The sequence below is a fragment of the Chenopodium album genome, chromosome 10 (assembly GCF_948465745.1).
Source record: "Chenopodium album chromosome 10, dcCheAlbu1.1, whole genome shotgun sequence".
Taxonomy (NCBI): Eukaryota; Viridiplantae; Streptophyta; class Magnoliopsida; order Caryophyllales; family Amaranthaceae; genus Chenopodium; species Chenopodium album.
Genome location: NC_137843.1, coordinates 19,096,898 through 19,111,424, shown reverse-complemented (window position 1 = coordinate 19,111,424; position 14,527 = coordinate 19,096,898). Strand labels below are relative to the sequence as shown.

The 14,527-nt window shown below is 32.9% G+C and overlaps 1 protein-coding gene across 1 annotated transcript; it reads right to left on the bottom strand.

Annotated features, from left to right (window-relative positions):
* Positions 1–5,522: 5,522 nt before the first annotated feature.
* On the bottom strand, positions 5,523–8,736 carry LOC145563753 (amino-acid permease BAT1 homolog). The gene is made up of 8 exons (XM_081624181.1): positions 8,545–8,736; positions 7,362–7,622; positions 7,227–7,245; positions 6,924–7,143; positions 6,658–6,839; positions 6,269–6,558; positions 6,039–6,168; positions 5,523–5,958 (listed from the first exon to the last, which is right to left on the bottom strand). The coding sequence occupies exons 1-8, from the start codon at positions 8,658–8,660 to the stop codon at positions 5,611–5,613; spliced, it is 1,566 nt and encodes a 521-aa protein (XP_081480307.1). The 5' UTR covers positions 8,661–8,736; the 3' UTR covers positions 5,523–5,610.
* Positions 8,737–14,527: the final 5,791 nt, after the last annotated feature.

Here is a 14,527-nt window from a genome sequence, read left to right as displayed (position 1 = left end):
CCGGATTAATTCGTCGTATCGGATCGTTAGTTACTTGGGTGTGACCCGAAGGGTTCAGTCAAGATTAAGCTGTAATATTAATTATGGGTTAATATTACTGATCGGAAGCGGCCTCCTACTAGGCACTCCGATCACTTGACCTCACTGAATAATTAGCTTTCTAATAATTTCGAACCCTCTATCGGAATAATACACTTGCTCGAAGGACACCATTCCTATCAATATTAACGTGGAAAATACTTAAGTTTTCTGGCCTACAAAAGACCCTCAAAGCAGGCTTGTAGGTGTCTTTCCACCTAATATTGCTCGACCTTTACGTGGCGTTAAGTTGTTTGGTGGTCCCGCTAGTTCCAATTCTGGTTTTAATGGTGAGGTGGTGATGTAGAAGGTGACCAAGACCATTTTGCTTATGGATAAAGTTTCTATACTTGACGATCCTCAGTTTGAGCTGTTATTAGTTAGGGCATGTACCGGAGTTTCTAAAATCTACTTTGCATTTGTCCTCCTAGTACTTTTGAGGCGACTCAGCGCACATTTGATGGGGCTCTTCGATCTTCCTTGGAGCATATTGTTACTTCTTCGGAGCCGGGGTTTAGCGATTGGAAGTGGCGGCTTGCCCACTTTACCATTTGCATTTGGAGGGCTTGGTGTTTATTCCGCAGGTGATGTTCGTCATTATGCTTTTCTTGCTTCTCGGTTACAGTCTGCTGGGTTGCAGATATAGCTTCTAGGCATGCTGGCATTGTTGGTTTTGGACGAGCCTTTGAGGATGCTTTGAGTCTGTTTAATGTAACGGTGGAGTCTGACATCTTGAGTAATGCTAGTGAGGTCGCTGCCCCTAAAATCATGAAGAAATTGGCAGATATATATTTCACAAAGGTTATCGCTTCTGCAGAATCCACCTATTCTTTAACTCCTCGACAATAAGTGTTATGGAAATCATAGCAGGGAGATCACACCTCTATTTGGCTTTGGGTGGTCCCTATTTCGGGGTTGGGTCAGACGATGAATACCAAGACTTACCAATGTGTGTTGTGCTACCGGTTGGGCGTTCCATTATTCTCTTTCACGACGCCGTGTTCTGCTTGTTCAAGGGTTTTTACTAGGGATATTTTCGGTGATCATGCAGTGTCGTGTGCTGGCATGGTGGATATTAAACATCGGCATAATGTTGTTCTGGATACTCTTGTTGATATTTGTTAACGATATGGGATTTCGGCTAGAAAAGAGGTTGGCATTGGGTTGTTTGGAGGGAATAACGAGGCCCTAGGACCTACAGATGTCTTACTTTATTTCTGGGATTGTAGTCATGATGTCTGTGTTGACTTGACAAGATCTTCTCCTTTGACACAGTCTGGGTTATCTGACTTTGTTCCTGGACGGGTTGTGGCTGATGCGGCTCATCGGAAACGGGTGAAGTATGAATCCAGTTGTCAGGAAATTGGATATGACTTCCTTCCTTTCTCTTTATCTTCACTTGGGGAATTAGAAAAGGAGGCAGTTGCACTGTTGAAGCGGATCCAGATGTTCTCGAAAACTCAAGACATTGGGGTACGTGTTGCTGCTCATATCTTCACTAGGATAGGATTTGCTATACCTCGAGGAGTGGGGGCCCAAATTATTTCTCGGCTTCCCACTAATTTTTTGTAGGTTGTTTGACATTGTCTGTTTTTGAGATATAGTAGTAATAGTAGTAGTAGTAGTAGTAGTAGTAGTAGTAGTAGTAGTAGTAGTAGTAATAATAATAATAATAATAAATTAAATTGTCATAATATTCAAGAAAAATCATTGGAAAGTAAAAATGATAATGAATAACAAATTTAAACAAAATCTCATATCTTGCAATTTCAAGCAATTTTGTATTCATACGCATGTATATGAGTATAAACAGCACCATAATACCGTATAATATCAACATATAGTAAGTGATACATATCGATAAATTTGATACAACATTTGTTGTAATAATCACACTTGGAAAGTGTTGAAAGAAAAGTGTAAATTTTCAGTTAACTAACTTTCTTAATTAAGGTAATTTTGTTTTTGTCTGCCAAAAATAGGGATGATCAATTAAGATTTCTACAGGAAAAGTTTAATTATGCTGTGTGTTAAATCTACCAAATCTATTCTCATTTTAACGTGATAAAAGCAATAATCACCAAATAATATAAAGATCTATCAAAACACATAATTATATATGTTTCAACGATATGTAATGTAACATAAATAGTTTCACGTAATTTGTTAATTTATGAATAACTTTAATATAATTTGTTTTATGTTATTTTAACTTCCTGTGCCACATTTTGTATATCTTCCTACAGTGCAATATGTACGGCATTCTCCGATGCAGATTCATGCGGTATAAGTTCTTTTCTGCCTTTATTTTTTATTTTTGCCTTACCAATTTTTCAAAAATAAATCTTTTAACCAAATATTGTTTTCATCACTTTTAGCAAAAGTTATCCTTGTACTAAAAGAATCAATTGATCTATGCAGATTTCTTTCATATCTTGAAATCCATCAAACTAGTCTTACAACAAAAAAATACAAAACATATCAGATGATAAGCCTATTATTCCTTACATTCATGAGCATTAGATCCAAGGTTGAATTTCTATAAAATTTAATTAAGGAATCAAAAGCAAAATCCTTATTATGATGAAATCGCATATGTAGCTCCAAGAAAGGAACTGTATAACAAACCAAACATGGTGCAGTAATCAACGACAAGACATCTTATACCAAATTATTAGAGATTAAGTTGTTTTCCAAATACCCTAATCCATTCCCTTTCTCTACAGGTATGCCCAAATGCAACTATCAAGATCAATACATTCAAATGTAAAGTCAAAATACTCAAATTTATTGCATTTTTTGTTTATTTTTTAAAAGTATGCGATGAGTAAATATAATCAACCTAAATTTTTGTTTCAACTTGACCTATCTTTTTAATTCCAAATGTAGATATTAATTAATTAGTATACTATGATATGCGACCTACTCCCTACGTGTTTTAATAAGTGTTACACTTATCAAATCCGGCCGTGTTTTAATAAGTGTTACACTTCCTTTTTTTGGCAAAAAGCTACATTTAAATATTATATCTCTCTCTTCTCATGGTCCCCACCCAAACTCACTAATACTTTTTTATTATATCTTTCCTCTCACATTCATTGCTTTTCAAACTATTAATCCCACTATCTTTATTTTATAATTATTTAATACTCCAACTACCCCACTTACTTCTTATTTTATTTAAGTCAATTAAATTTCCTAAAACTATGTGCCGGTCAAACTGTAACACTTATTAAAACACGGAGGGAGTAAATTTGATTGACAAGCTCAACCTCGACGGTTCGGTTCGTAACAACTCAACAGCAGCAGGTGTTATCATCAGAGATAGCAGCGAAGCACTCATCAAGGTATCTACATTCAACCTCGGCAACGCCAAAGTATTTATAGCGGAAGCTACAACTCTTTATAAAGGAGTCCAACTAGCTCTTCAATGTGGCATTCAGGACATTGAAATTGAACGTGATAACCTATTAGTCATCAACTCAATAAGAGGAATTTGGCCAGTACCGTGGCAGATCGAACATATTATCGAAGATACTCGTTCTCTTCTTTCTCGATTTTGCAATTAGAGTATTCATCACGTCTACCGAGAGGCAAATTGCGCAGCGGATTGGATAGTTTATGTAAGTCATTTAATGTGTAGTAGTATGGACATTAATGTGTATAAAAACACTATTTTGTAAAAACACTATTTTGTTTTCTATTCTTTCTTCTAATACATTAGGAATTCCTCTCGTGAGGAAGGCTTCCTAATGTTTATTTGTTCTTACCTTTTCAAAAAAAAAAATAAATAAATAAATCACCTTGTATAGTCACCATAATTAGACCAAAGTATGTACAAGTTTGATCATTGCTTAGATATGAACATGCAAAGGAATTAGAAAATATACTGCCACCAATAAATAACATCTAAAACAAAGTAAGGTTAGCTAGTGATTATAGAGTGCATGATTAATGTCTTCATATTGCTGTTACTTAGTTCAATTTATAAAAATATTTTGTAGTATGCTTTTTGAGCAAGAAAAAAAATGGGATAATGCATATGATTTAGGAGGATGACATAAGCTAGAAATTATTTTCATGTCATTTTCTGTAAAAAAAAAATTAGAAAGTATTCAATATTACATTATTCTTCCGTAAAAGTTTAGGCGACAAGTGGTGTATTTTGTTTATTATTAATTTTTTTTTCAAATATATTGTTTTAATATAAATTGATAGATATTTGTAATATAGGAATTAATGAAGATTTTATTATATTTCAAATGATATTTTAGACCTACCTTTTTTCAACTTGTAAATATTCCTCATTATCAAATACTTACGTATTTTTCTTACAAAAAAAAAAAAATACTAACGTATTTATTAAGAATCAAATATTCCTCATTAGATTTTTTGATACTTTTTTACTATACAATTTATTGTTAAATATATTGTACTTATTTGAAAAAAAAAATTATACATGTATAAATTTCACAAAGATTATATAGGACTCCTAAAAATTAAGCAATTTAGAAAAATATTCATGTGTAACATATACTTCACTATATATATGAAAGATATTATAGTTACGAGAAATATTCTATAATATACGATAATATATATGAATAAGATTTTTGACAAATATACACCAAAATAGTTTGCTAATGTACCATGTTTTAGTATAATACTAGATTTAACCCGTACGATGCACCGTTTTAAAATAAGAATTGAATTATAAACTTTTAACACGTACTGAAAGAAAATAACTTCCTCATTTTTCCTAACTAATTTTTAATAAAATATGAATATACAATTCCCGAAAGTGCATAATTTTCATATTTAATTAAGAAATTTCAATTAAATTATATTATTAACTATTGTTAACAACTCGTAAATAACAAAATAGCATAATATGTGTAGAAAACCCAAAATTTAAAATTTAAAAATTCTAATGGAATATATTTTTAAAGTTATGTTAAATAGGGTAGCTTAAAAAGGAGATATATATATATATATATATATATATATATATATATATATATATATATATATATATATATATATATATATATATGACATCATCCTTGCATTTTGGAGGGAAAAATTAAATAAAAAAGTGACACTTAGACAATGATGACATCAGCGGTTGTTATTTTAGTATATATATTAGATATAGATATAGATAGATTACAAGTGTTCAAAATAATAATATGGGACATCGGCACATCGCTTAAATCACACACTAGTTTGGTTTTTAAAAGGTGTAATTTGACAAAATTTCTTTTTTCTTATAACTTTTTTAATTATCAATTGAATTAGTTTCGATGTATATATTTTACGTATCAATTTTTATTAGTATAATTTTTACTGACACAAAATTGCATAAGTTTATAGTCATACTTTATACAATTATCAAATGGTGTCAAATCAAATTGTTGCCAGTAATCAAGAACTATCCATTCTCTTCAATATATTGATCATCACAAATGGGTGAAAAAAAAAAAAAAAAAAAGCCTCTACATGCCACAGTGTTTATGATTTATATCTCACGGCTCAAAAAATTACATTCTTAAGAGGACCTTTGAACCAATTTTTAGCACTAAGAATCCAATAAGATAATATAAGAATCAAAAGACCACCAACAGCAACTGGTGTATAATTGAGAGTCTCGGTGTTGATAGGATAGGCAACAGGCAGTGAGAACAGCAATGAAATCGCGATCACCCAAACCACTGCAATCCAACCAATAAGCATCCCATATCGCCCCAAGTTGAAGGGTCCTGGCACAAAGGATTTGCGAGCTATAGTCACTCTGAAGAATATGGGCAATGCATATGATATGTACAATCCGATTGTTGCTATTGATACCATTGCTTCAAATGCTACTAAGCTTCCAAGAGACTACAAAATGAGAAATTTTCGAAGGATGAGCAGGAGTTTGGACAATATAGACTAATCTATCGTAATAAACTGATGCATACCGTTAATGCCATGGAAAAGGATATGAAGGCAGACATCCAAACTGAATAAATAGGAATTTCTAGCTTGTTCACTTTTTGCCAAACAGATGAAAATGGCATGGCGCCGTCTCTTGAGAAAGCATAAGCCATCCTAATGTATAAGATAATTACAATGATGTAGGTAAAGTTAGAAATCAAACATATCTATATACGAAGTATAAAAGGTTTTGATTACGAAAAAGATTAATCACCTAGAGTTGCTGGTCATTGAACTCATGCCACAGAAAAATACAGCAACAGCAACAACACATAAACATATGATTCCACCAATTCCACTCCCATATCTACTCTTGAATGCTAGGTAAAATACTTCGGCTATAGCATAACCACCAGCATCATTTTCGCTGCTCAATAGGTATGGAATATCGGTGACAGCAAACATGATTCCAACAATGTAACCCCAGCCAACAATTATTGATATAACAATGGCACTAATGATTCCTTTTGGTCCATTCTTGGCTGCATCCTTCGTTTCCTCTGTCTGTAATTGAAATTTAACAAAACAAATAATGTTGGTATTTATTGGTTTTATTGCCTAACAATGTGATTAATAAAGTTAGAAAATCTACTTTTTTCTTACCATGTGAGCAGATGCATCATAGCCTAGGATAGTGTATTGGCTCATTAGAAGTCCAAGAACAAAGATGTATACTACACTTTTGATCCCTTCGCCGTTATCAGTGTTGAAGTGAGTAAATACAAACTCAGCACTAGCCCTTTCCTTGGCAACGAGGGGGACGAGTATCATAAGCACAAAGACACCTAAAAGAACAGTCAGATACAAAGCCAGGAATTATTGACTAAAATTCACTACTAGTATAATAGAGCCCAAGAAATTCAAAGTACCTGCAACATTCCAGGCTGCAGAAAGCTGTCCTAAGAAGGATAGCCATGAAATAGGGAGACTATTCAACAATGCATGTATAAGAAGTAGGCCGCCATGAAGAGCCATCACGACATATTTGGATGCTTCATAGCCACCACCATTTTTCCCACCTGTACTGAGTAGAATGATCACCTGTATCAACTGTGCCAGAGAGTAGTCTACACTGGTTGTAACAGCCCACTGCGAATCATAGAAAATCAGATAAACGCAAACAGCAAACCTCAGCTCTTAGTCTTACTAGTGAATTCAGAGCATAACATTACCTGACCAACTATATTGAACCTGCAAAAGCGGATAACAAACATTCATTACATCAAGGAATCACTGTCATAAGAGATAATGGACATAAGATGAGACACGGAATGGAATAGATAAAGGCGATCAGTTGGGACACGTACCAGCCAGTGAGCCATGAAGCAAAGGGACCCCAGTGATTCCCACAAAGTTTGGCACTCCAAAAGTAAAGGCCACCAGATGTTGGAAAGGCGGAGCAAATCTCCGCCATTGACAAACCCACCATCATAGTCATAATACCAACAATAGGCCAGCCATACACCATGGTTACAGGTCCGCCGTATGTTAACCCCATATTAAACATTGTTGTTAAACCTGTTAATACTGATATGATGGAGAATGTCACTGCAAAATTGGCAATTGCCCTGCATCACCAAATTAATTGATAACATTGTTAGATTGAATGCTATATTCTAAGTTGGATCACCTAAATTGGTTAGCATGGGACTAATTAACATGTTTTATTATGTAGGCATTCAATGATTTGGTACCCAAGACCTTAATTTGAATCTCGTCAAAATTATTAATTGAATCTCTTTGCAACTCCCATAATTGAAACACAAAATAACATTCAGTTTATCTCAGAAGCATTAAAACTTGGAAGTTACTCCCCAAACACTTAACAAGTATCCTAACAACACCAATTATAATGACAGTAAATCCAACTAATTAACCTGCTTATTAATCAAAACATTAACATCCTAAATGATCATCAAAATACATCTTGAATGTTCAATGGGTTATATTCTTATATACTACATATGTATAAAAAAAATTAATCACATTTTATTTATTTATATAGTACCAACTAATTAAGATTAATGAGAGTGAGGAATAGCTCAAGTGGTTAGAACTTCTCTTCCGGTTCCGAGAGAGATAGATCATGAGATCGATTCTCACCCGCCCTTGTGGCTCTCCAAACACCAAAACAAACTAAGTAAGTTTAATTTCCTCAATATATAAGATTAAGAGTGACAAATCATTTCCCAGTATTCATAGTAGATTAATCATAGATTAAAAGTATGCCTTAATCATAGATTGATTCCACTAGTTGACTAGCTGGCATAGTAAGACAGTAAAAGAAATATCGGAAAAAAAAAAAAAAAAAAATTAAACACAAGAAAGAATGTCAGGGAAGGTTAGTTGGTAAAGTCAGTCTCGGGAATGATACTCAAGACTCGAGATCAAATCACGAATCTAGTCTACACCACTATATGAGCTAATGACTTTTACACCAAAACTATGACATTGTAATAAGAATAATAAGTTAGTTAGTAAGAAACATACGAGAGGCTTCGATTAAGCTCTTGCTTGTAACCCAACTGTTGCAGTAGATTGTCATCAGACACTGCTGATCTTTGAGTGCTCAAAAGGGGTTGGTTTTGAACATCAATTGAATCCATTTGCTCAACTCAACAAACAAAATCTCAAGATTTCTCTCAACAAAAAGAATTTGAATTATAGATATTTTGCACCATAATTTTTGGGGGCAATAAATAATGTGTAGCTGATTAGCTGCAACTTGTTACATATAGTTAAATTAAATATTTAATAAAGTTAGCTAAACGCCTAAAAGTAGAACGTGCAATTTGATTTGATTGATACGTAGCAGGTAGCTTCGAAATATCTTATAAATCATTGACACATTTTTTAAAAGATCTTTGTCCCTCAAAAAGATTTAAACTAGAGAGAAATAATAAATAATCTAATGATAAGGTTTGTTACCTCAACCACATTAGTGGCAATTTGGGGTGAGAATTTTCTTATCCTTTCAACTCTCTCCTCTCAAATTGTCTTGTTCGTTAATCTGGTTTGGGTCGGACCAGTGTAATGTTTCAGTCTAATAGTGCCCTTCTCTTTATCGTAAAAATAAAAATAAAAAATTTAAAACCTTAACCGAATATTTTTCGACACGTAAATCGATAAAAAAAAAGTTGAATCGGATTGCAATTTACAATTTATAAGAATTTTTGGGCTGCAATTTGCAATTTTTTATAAAAATGATTGCAATTTGTAAAACACTAACTTTAAATAGCTGCAATTTGCAAATTTCCAAAAAATAAAAGTTATCGAGCATACATCATATGGAGCAAGTTGTTTGTTTAATATTCCCTCCGTCCCATAATACATGGGACGTTGTACTTTTTTCACTATTCATATATTAACTTTGACCATAATTTTTTACTAACCTAATTAAAACATATTTTATCATAAAATATACTTCTTCCATTTCTTTTTAGTTGACACGGGTTTTTAGTTACGTTTGCCAATGCACAAATTAAATCATTAATATCTTTAATTATCAATAAGCAAAATTTATAAAATGTTGATATTATGAAAATATACATTGTGACGAATCTAACAAGATCCCACTTGACTATATTTTTCCTTGCATATAAATCACAAAACAAGGTCAAAAGGAGATGTGTAAATAGTGCTAAATTCAAAACGTGTCAACTAATAAAAAAACGGAGGTAGCATTTTTAAACTTATATTAATATAAAGTTTCATAATATAATTAAAATAATTTTCATTCATATTTAATTATATTATGAAAGTGGATACCGTGACAAATCTAACGATGTATTATATAATAATATTTATTTATTTTATAATAACAAATAAATTAAGTCAAATATAATATGTAAATAGTGTAATAATCAAACTGATATATTTAAAACAATGGAAGGAATAACAATAAACATTATTTAATGGTATAACCTAAAAAAAAAAAAAAAAAAAAAAGAGAATGTCTACAATAAATTAAAATATAGTAAAGCATATGCGGAGTATATATAACAAAAAGGAACATAGAGTGTTAAAAAATAAAAAATAAATAAAGAAAAAAAATAAAAGAAAAACCTTACTCGTATCAATCAAAAATGAAAAGTGGACATAGGTTTTTCTTTCTTTATTCTTTTGGAAAATTGTGTTTTAAAATTAAACATTTTATATTTTTCTGTTAATCATAGAGATTATCACGTGTCAAACATGTTGATTTAAAATTTGGTTGACGCCGTGTTATAGTGGTAGACTAGTAGGCTCATAACACAGTCAATGACTCAATGTGGAGTCAGCAACACTGACATAAATTAATAAATACTGTAAAGATATAAGGCAAAAGTTAATGAGCGCCCCCGCAGCGTTAGATAAGAGAATTAAAAGTGAAAATATTAGAATAAAACTAACATTAATTACACCGAACGAAGCGTGATTTTGTCATGCATTCCTAACTTAATACTCTTTCAACCAATAAAATTATTCCTTAACTAACGCTCTGGGACGCTCGTTAGCAAGATCCTTTTTTTTTAATGCATTACATTTTGAAGTATTTTTTTAAATGCATCATTTTTATCATTTTATTTATTTAAAATTGTGTATATTTATGAAGATCATTCATTAAATATATGGATAAAATTCATAATATCATAAGATAATTTTTTAATTTTAACAAAGTTACCTTTTGTTGTTTTATTTATTTTATGTGACGCTTGAATTTAAAATTTCAAACCTTATTCACTAATTTTGCTTATCTGACAATTTAAATTTTTAATTCAAAAAACAAAAGACAAATCTCATTTTTTTATTGATCAAAATAAGTTTTTTGCCTATGTGTTTATTTAATATACTCGTTCTGTTTAAAATGTTAGTCTCATTTATAATTGTTTAACTATAAAATATTATGGAAAATTAGACATGAGATTTAGTTTTATTCGTCTCGATGAGTACATTATTAAAATCAAACTTTTACAATATTTTCTAGGGAGAGATTAAAGATATTTGCAATTAAAAATTTGCATCCATATATATAAAAAAGATAATTATTACTTAGTTTTTTTTTTCTTTTTTTTTTTAGAGAAGATAATTATTACTTAGTTTTTTTTTTCTTTTTTTTTTAGAGAAGATAATTATTGGTTTTTAAAAATAATTTAAATTTTAATTATTCTCTATTCGTTGTTTTTACCAATGTGTCAAAATTCTTAAATCTTATTCGTCACTTTTGCTTAGGTGGCGAGTAAATTTTTTAATTCTAAAATAAATTATTAATCTAAGTTTTCATTGGACAAAATAATACCTTCTCTTATGTGGCGCGCGAAAACTGCCTATTTTATTTATATATATTTGATTTTATTATTTTTCTTTCTTCTATAATACCCCACTCAAAATATTTTAACATTTTTCTATCTTTCATGGTCCCCACTTATATAATTATATAAATCAATCTCTCTCACATACTATCTATTTCATGACCCACATAGTACTTTTATCAAAATAAATTAATCATCCACTTGCTCCACTTGCACAATGTAATATTAAAGCAAATAACTTTCCTAAAACTCCGTGTAAATGCAAGTGATGCATTTAAAAAATAAAAAACGGAGGGAGTAATAAAAATAATTCTCTATACGTTCCTAAAACTCTAAAAGAGAGTTACATTTATCATTATATATGTTTTCAGCGTTTCAATTATATGGAAGTGTTGTTATACATTAAAATATTTACAATGAAGGAAAAATTGTCAAAAATAAAACGTCATTTGAGCGGTCTTTCAAAAATGAAACGATCTTTTGATTATTTCGGAATAAAACGACCTTTAACATACATCTGCTCAAAATAGAATAAAAAACCGGTAACCTATTTAAAAAGTTAATACCGAACAGATGTCGTGCAGTGATTGGTTAGGATTTTTTATATTTTTCTAAAAAAAGATTGGGAAATTCTCTTTGGTGAACTCTAACTTTTTAGTTTTTTAAGTGGTAAACATTCTTAATTTTTATTATCAATGGTAAACCTCAATTTGTTTTTTTAACTATAGTTAGTTAGTTTTTTTTTTGGGTTTTTTTAAGTGACACATGTCACAAGTGAATTGGCTAAAATAATTTAAGAACAATTTATAAAAAAAAAAAAAACCACTAACCACCCCTAATACCGGCCACCAGCCGATCCCCCAAAACCACCTAATTCCGACCACCACCTAACCCTCTTCCCTTGCGCCGATTTTCCCCTCCCCACCCCGGTGATGCGAACCCCCACCCTCCCTCTGTCGGCGCCTAGACAACCAGCCCCCACCTAGCCAGACAACCCAAACCAAAACCCACCACCCGAAACTCCCAAACACCCAACCCGAAACCTCAATAAACCCTCCCCCACCACGTTAAAACCCAAATCCGACCCTTTCCCACCCTCGAAACCCTAGGCGACGAAGTTTCAAGGGTGGGGGAGGGCCTGATTCGGAGTTCAAAGTGGTTGGGGGAGGGTTTTTTTACGGGTTTCGGGTTGGGGATTTAGGGGTTTTGGTTTGGGTTTTCTGGTGGTTTCAGGTAGGGGAGTGCCACCCTAATCGCACCCCAAGCTGGTGGTTTCAGGTAGGGTCGAGGGGGAGATACGTCGATTTTCGGGGTGGAAGGTGGTGGAGTCGAGGTCGGTAGTGGGGCGGTGAGGGAAATGGAAGGCGGTGGGGTTCGTGGTTGGGAGAAAGTGAGGAGGTGGAGGTGGGGAATCAAAGGCCGGCGCACCGGCGACGCTGGAGCTGGGCGCCGACATTGTTAGGGGTGGGGAAGAGGTGGCCGGTGGCCGGCGGTAGGGGAGGGGCTGTTGGTGAGTGGTGGCTAGGTTGGGTGGGGAAGGTTTTTTTTTAAAATTTTTATAATAATTTAATTATTAAAAAAAGTAAAAACTAACCATAGTTAATGATTATTTTATTAAAATAACACTTATCAATGGTAATCACAAATTGAGGTTTACCATTGATAATAAAATTTAAGAATGTTTACCACTTAGAAAATCAAAAAGTTGGAGTTCACCAAAGAGAATTTCCCAAAAAGATTTTTAATTAAAAAAAAACCTCTTTCTCTCTCCTCCTCTCCCCTTAACCTCCCCGTCAACCACCAGAATCCCCTCCCCACCACCACCTTATCTCCCCTCCACCACCTCATCTCCCATTCTCCACTCCAACCTGCTTCCCAATAGCCCTGACTAGCCATACGCCCCAACACCCACTCCGCAACTAACCCTGTTGACAGCAGCGAAGACATGACATCGAAAATTAGTGGGTTTTGCAGTTGAATTAAACCATCCCACCCTTCCAGCTTGTTAAAAGCACCCCCAATTCCCAAAATCATCCTAAGGAAAAGTGGTCGGCGTGGGAGTTCGAAGGAGGGAGATGGTCTCGTTAACGGGGGCTAGGTTTGTGCAAATTCCAAGGAGAGAGGTAGTGGTCGGCGAGGTTGGGTTTGCGAGGGGTTGGGTTCGCGAATGGGTGGTGGTTAGTGGTGGTGGGCGAGGGGCTAGTTTCGTGAGGGTTGCGGCGACGATGGGGTGGTGGTGACGGAACACTTGAAGAGGGGTTGGGGTTGTTCGAGGGGGCTATTAGTTGTTTTTTTTTTTAAACAAAAAAATTAATTAAAATAAATTTTTCTAATAAGAAAATTGTAAAAAAAAAAAAAAAAAAAAAAAAAAAAAAAAAAAAAAATTACCAATTATAATACGACACGTGTCCGGTTAACCTATGAAACAGGTTACCCAGTGGCGGATCCAGGATTTTTAAGGTGCTGGGTCACTGTCACCTATATCGATCATCACTCATCGACCGCATACCGGAGGTGGATGAATTTTGTGATAGACGATGAGTTTTTGGAGGAGGATGCTTGGGACTAAAGAAACTTGTTATATCATATGTTTTTTATGAAAATTAAGTCACAATTTCAATTTAATTACAAAATCCAATATTGTCAAAAATAGATTAATTCAATCTTTTTGCAACTTATCTATTCTATACCCAAGTGGTTTTTAGAATATTATAGCCAATTAAGTCACAATACCCAATTTAATTATACAAACATAATATATACAACACAAATTAGGAAAACCACTTAATGTAATGTCTCAACAACACAAAACATAACAGCATTGAAGGATAATCAAATTAATCACATGTTAATCAAATATCATAAGTTCATTATCATTTCAAAAGGAAAACCAAAAAAAAAAATATTCTATTTCTAGCTAATGCTACTACAATGAATTAAATGAAAAAAGAAGGAAAAAATTGAAATAATCACATGAAAATCAATAAATCACATAACCATAACATAGGAAGGAAAAAAAAACAAAAAAAAAAAGATAAAAGGAATTCCAAAAAAAAAAAAAACAAAAAACAAAAAAAAAACAAAAAAACAAAAAGATAAAAGGAATACAAAAATTACAAGTCTTAAGGCTCGAACTCAAGACTTGTGTGGCTAGGGCCTTGCTAATTGGGCTTTGTCCCAAT

What these genes read in the sequence shown, in the direction of transcription:
- LOC145563753 (XM_081624181.1), bottom strand. Translation starts at nt 8,660, where the DNA reads ATGGATTCAATTGATGTTCAAAACCAACCCCTTTTGAGCACTCAAAGA. An exon ending in ATGATGCATCTGCTCACATG is followed by an intron (nt 6,559 to 6,657) that starts GTAAGAAAAAAG and finishes TTTCAATTACAG; the next exon opens with ACAGAGGAAACGAAGGATGC. An exon ending in TCAATGACCAGCAACTCTAG is followed by an intron (nt 6,169 to 6,268) that starts GTGATTAATCTT and finishes CTTATACATTAG; the next exon opens with GATGGCTTATGCTTTCTCAA.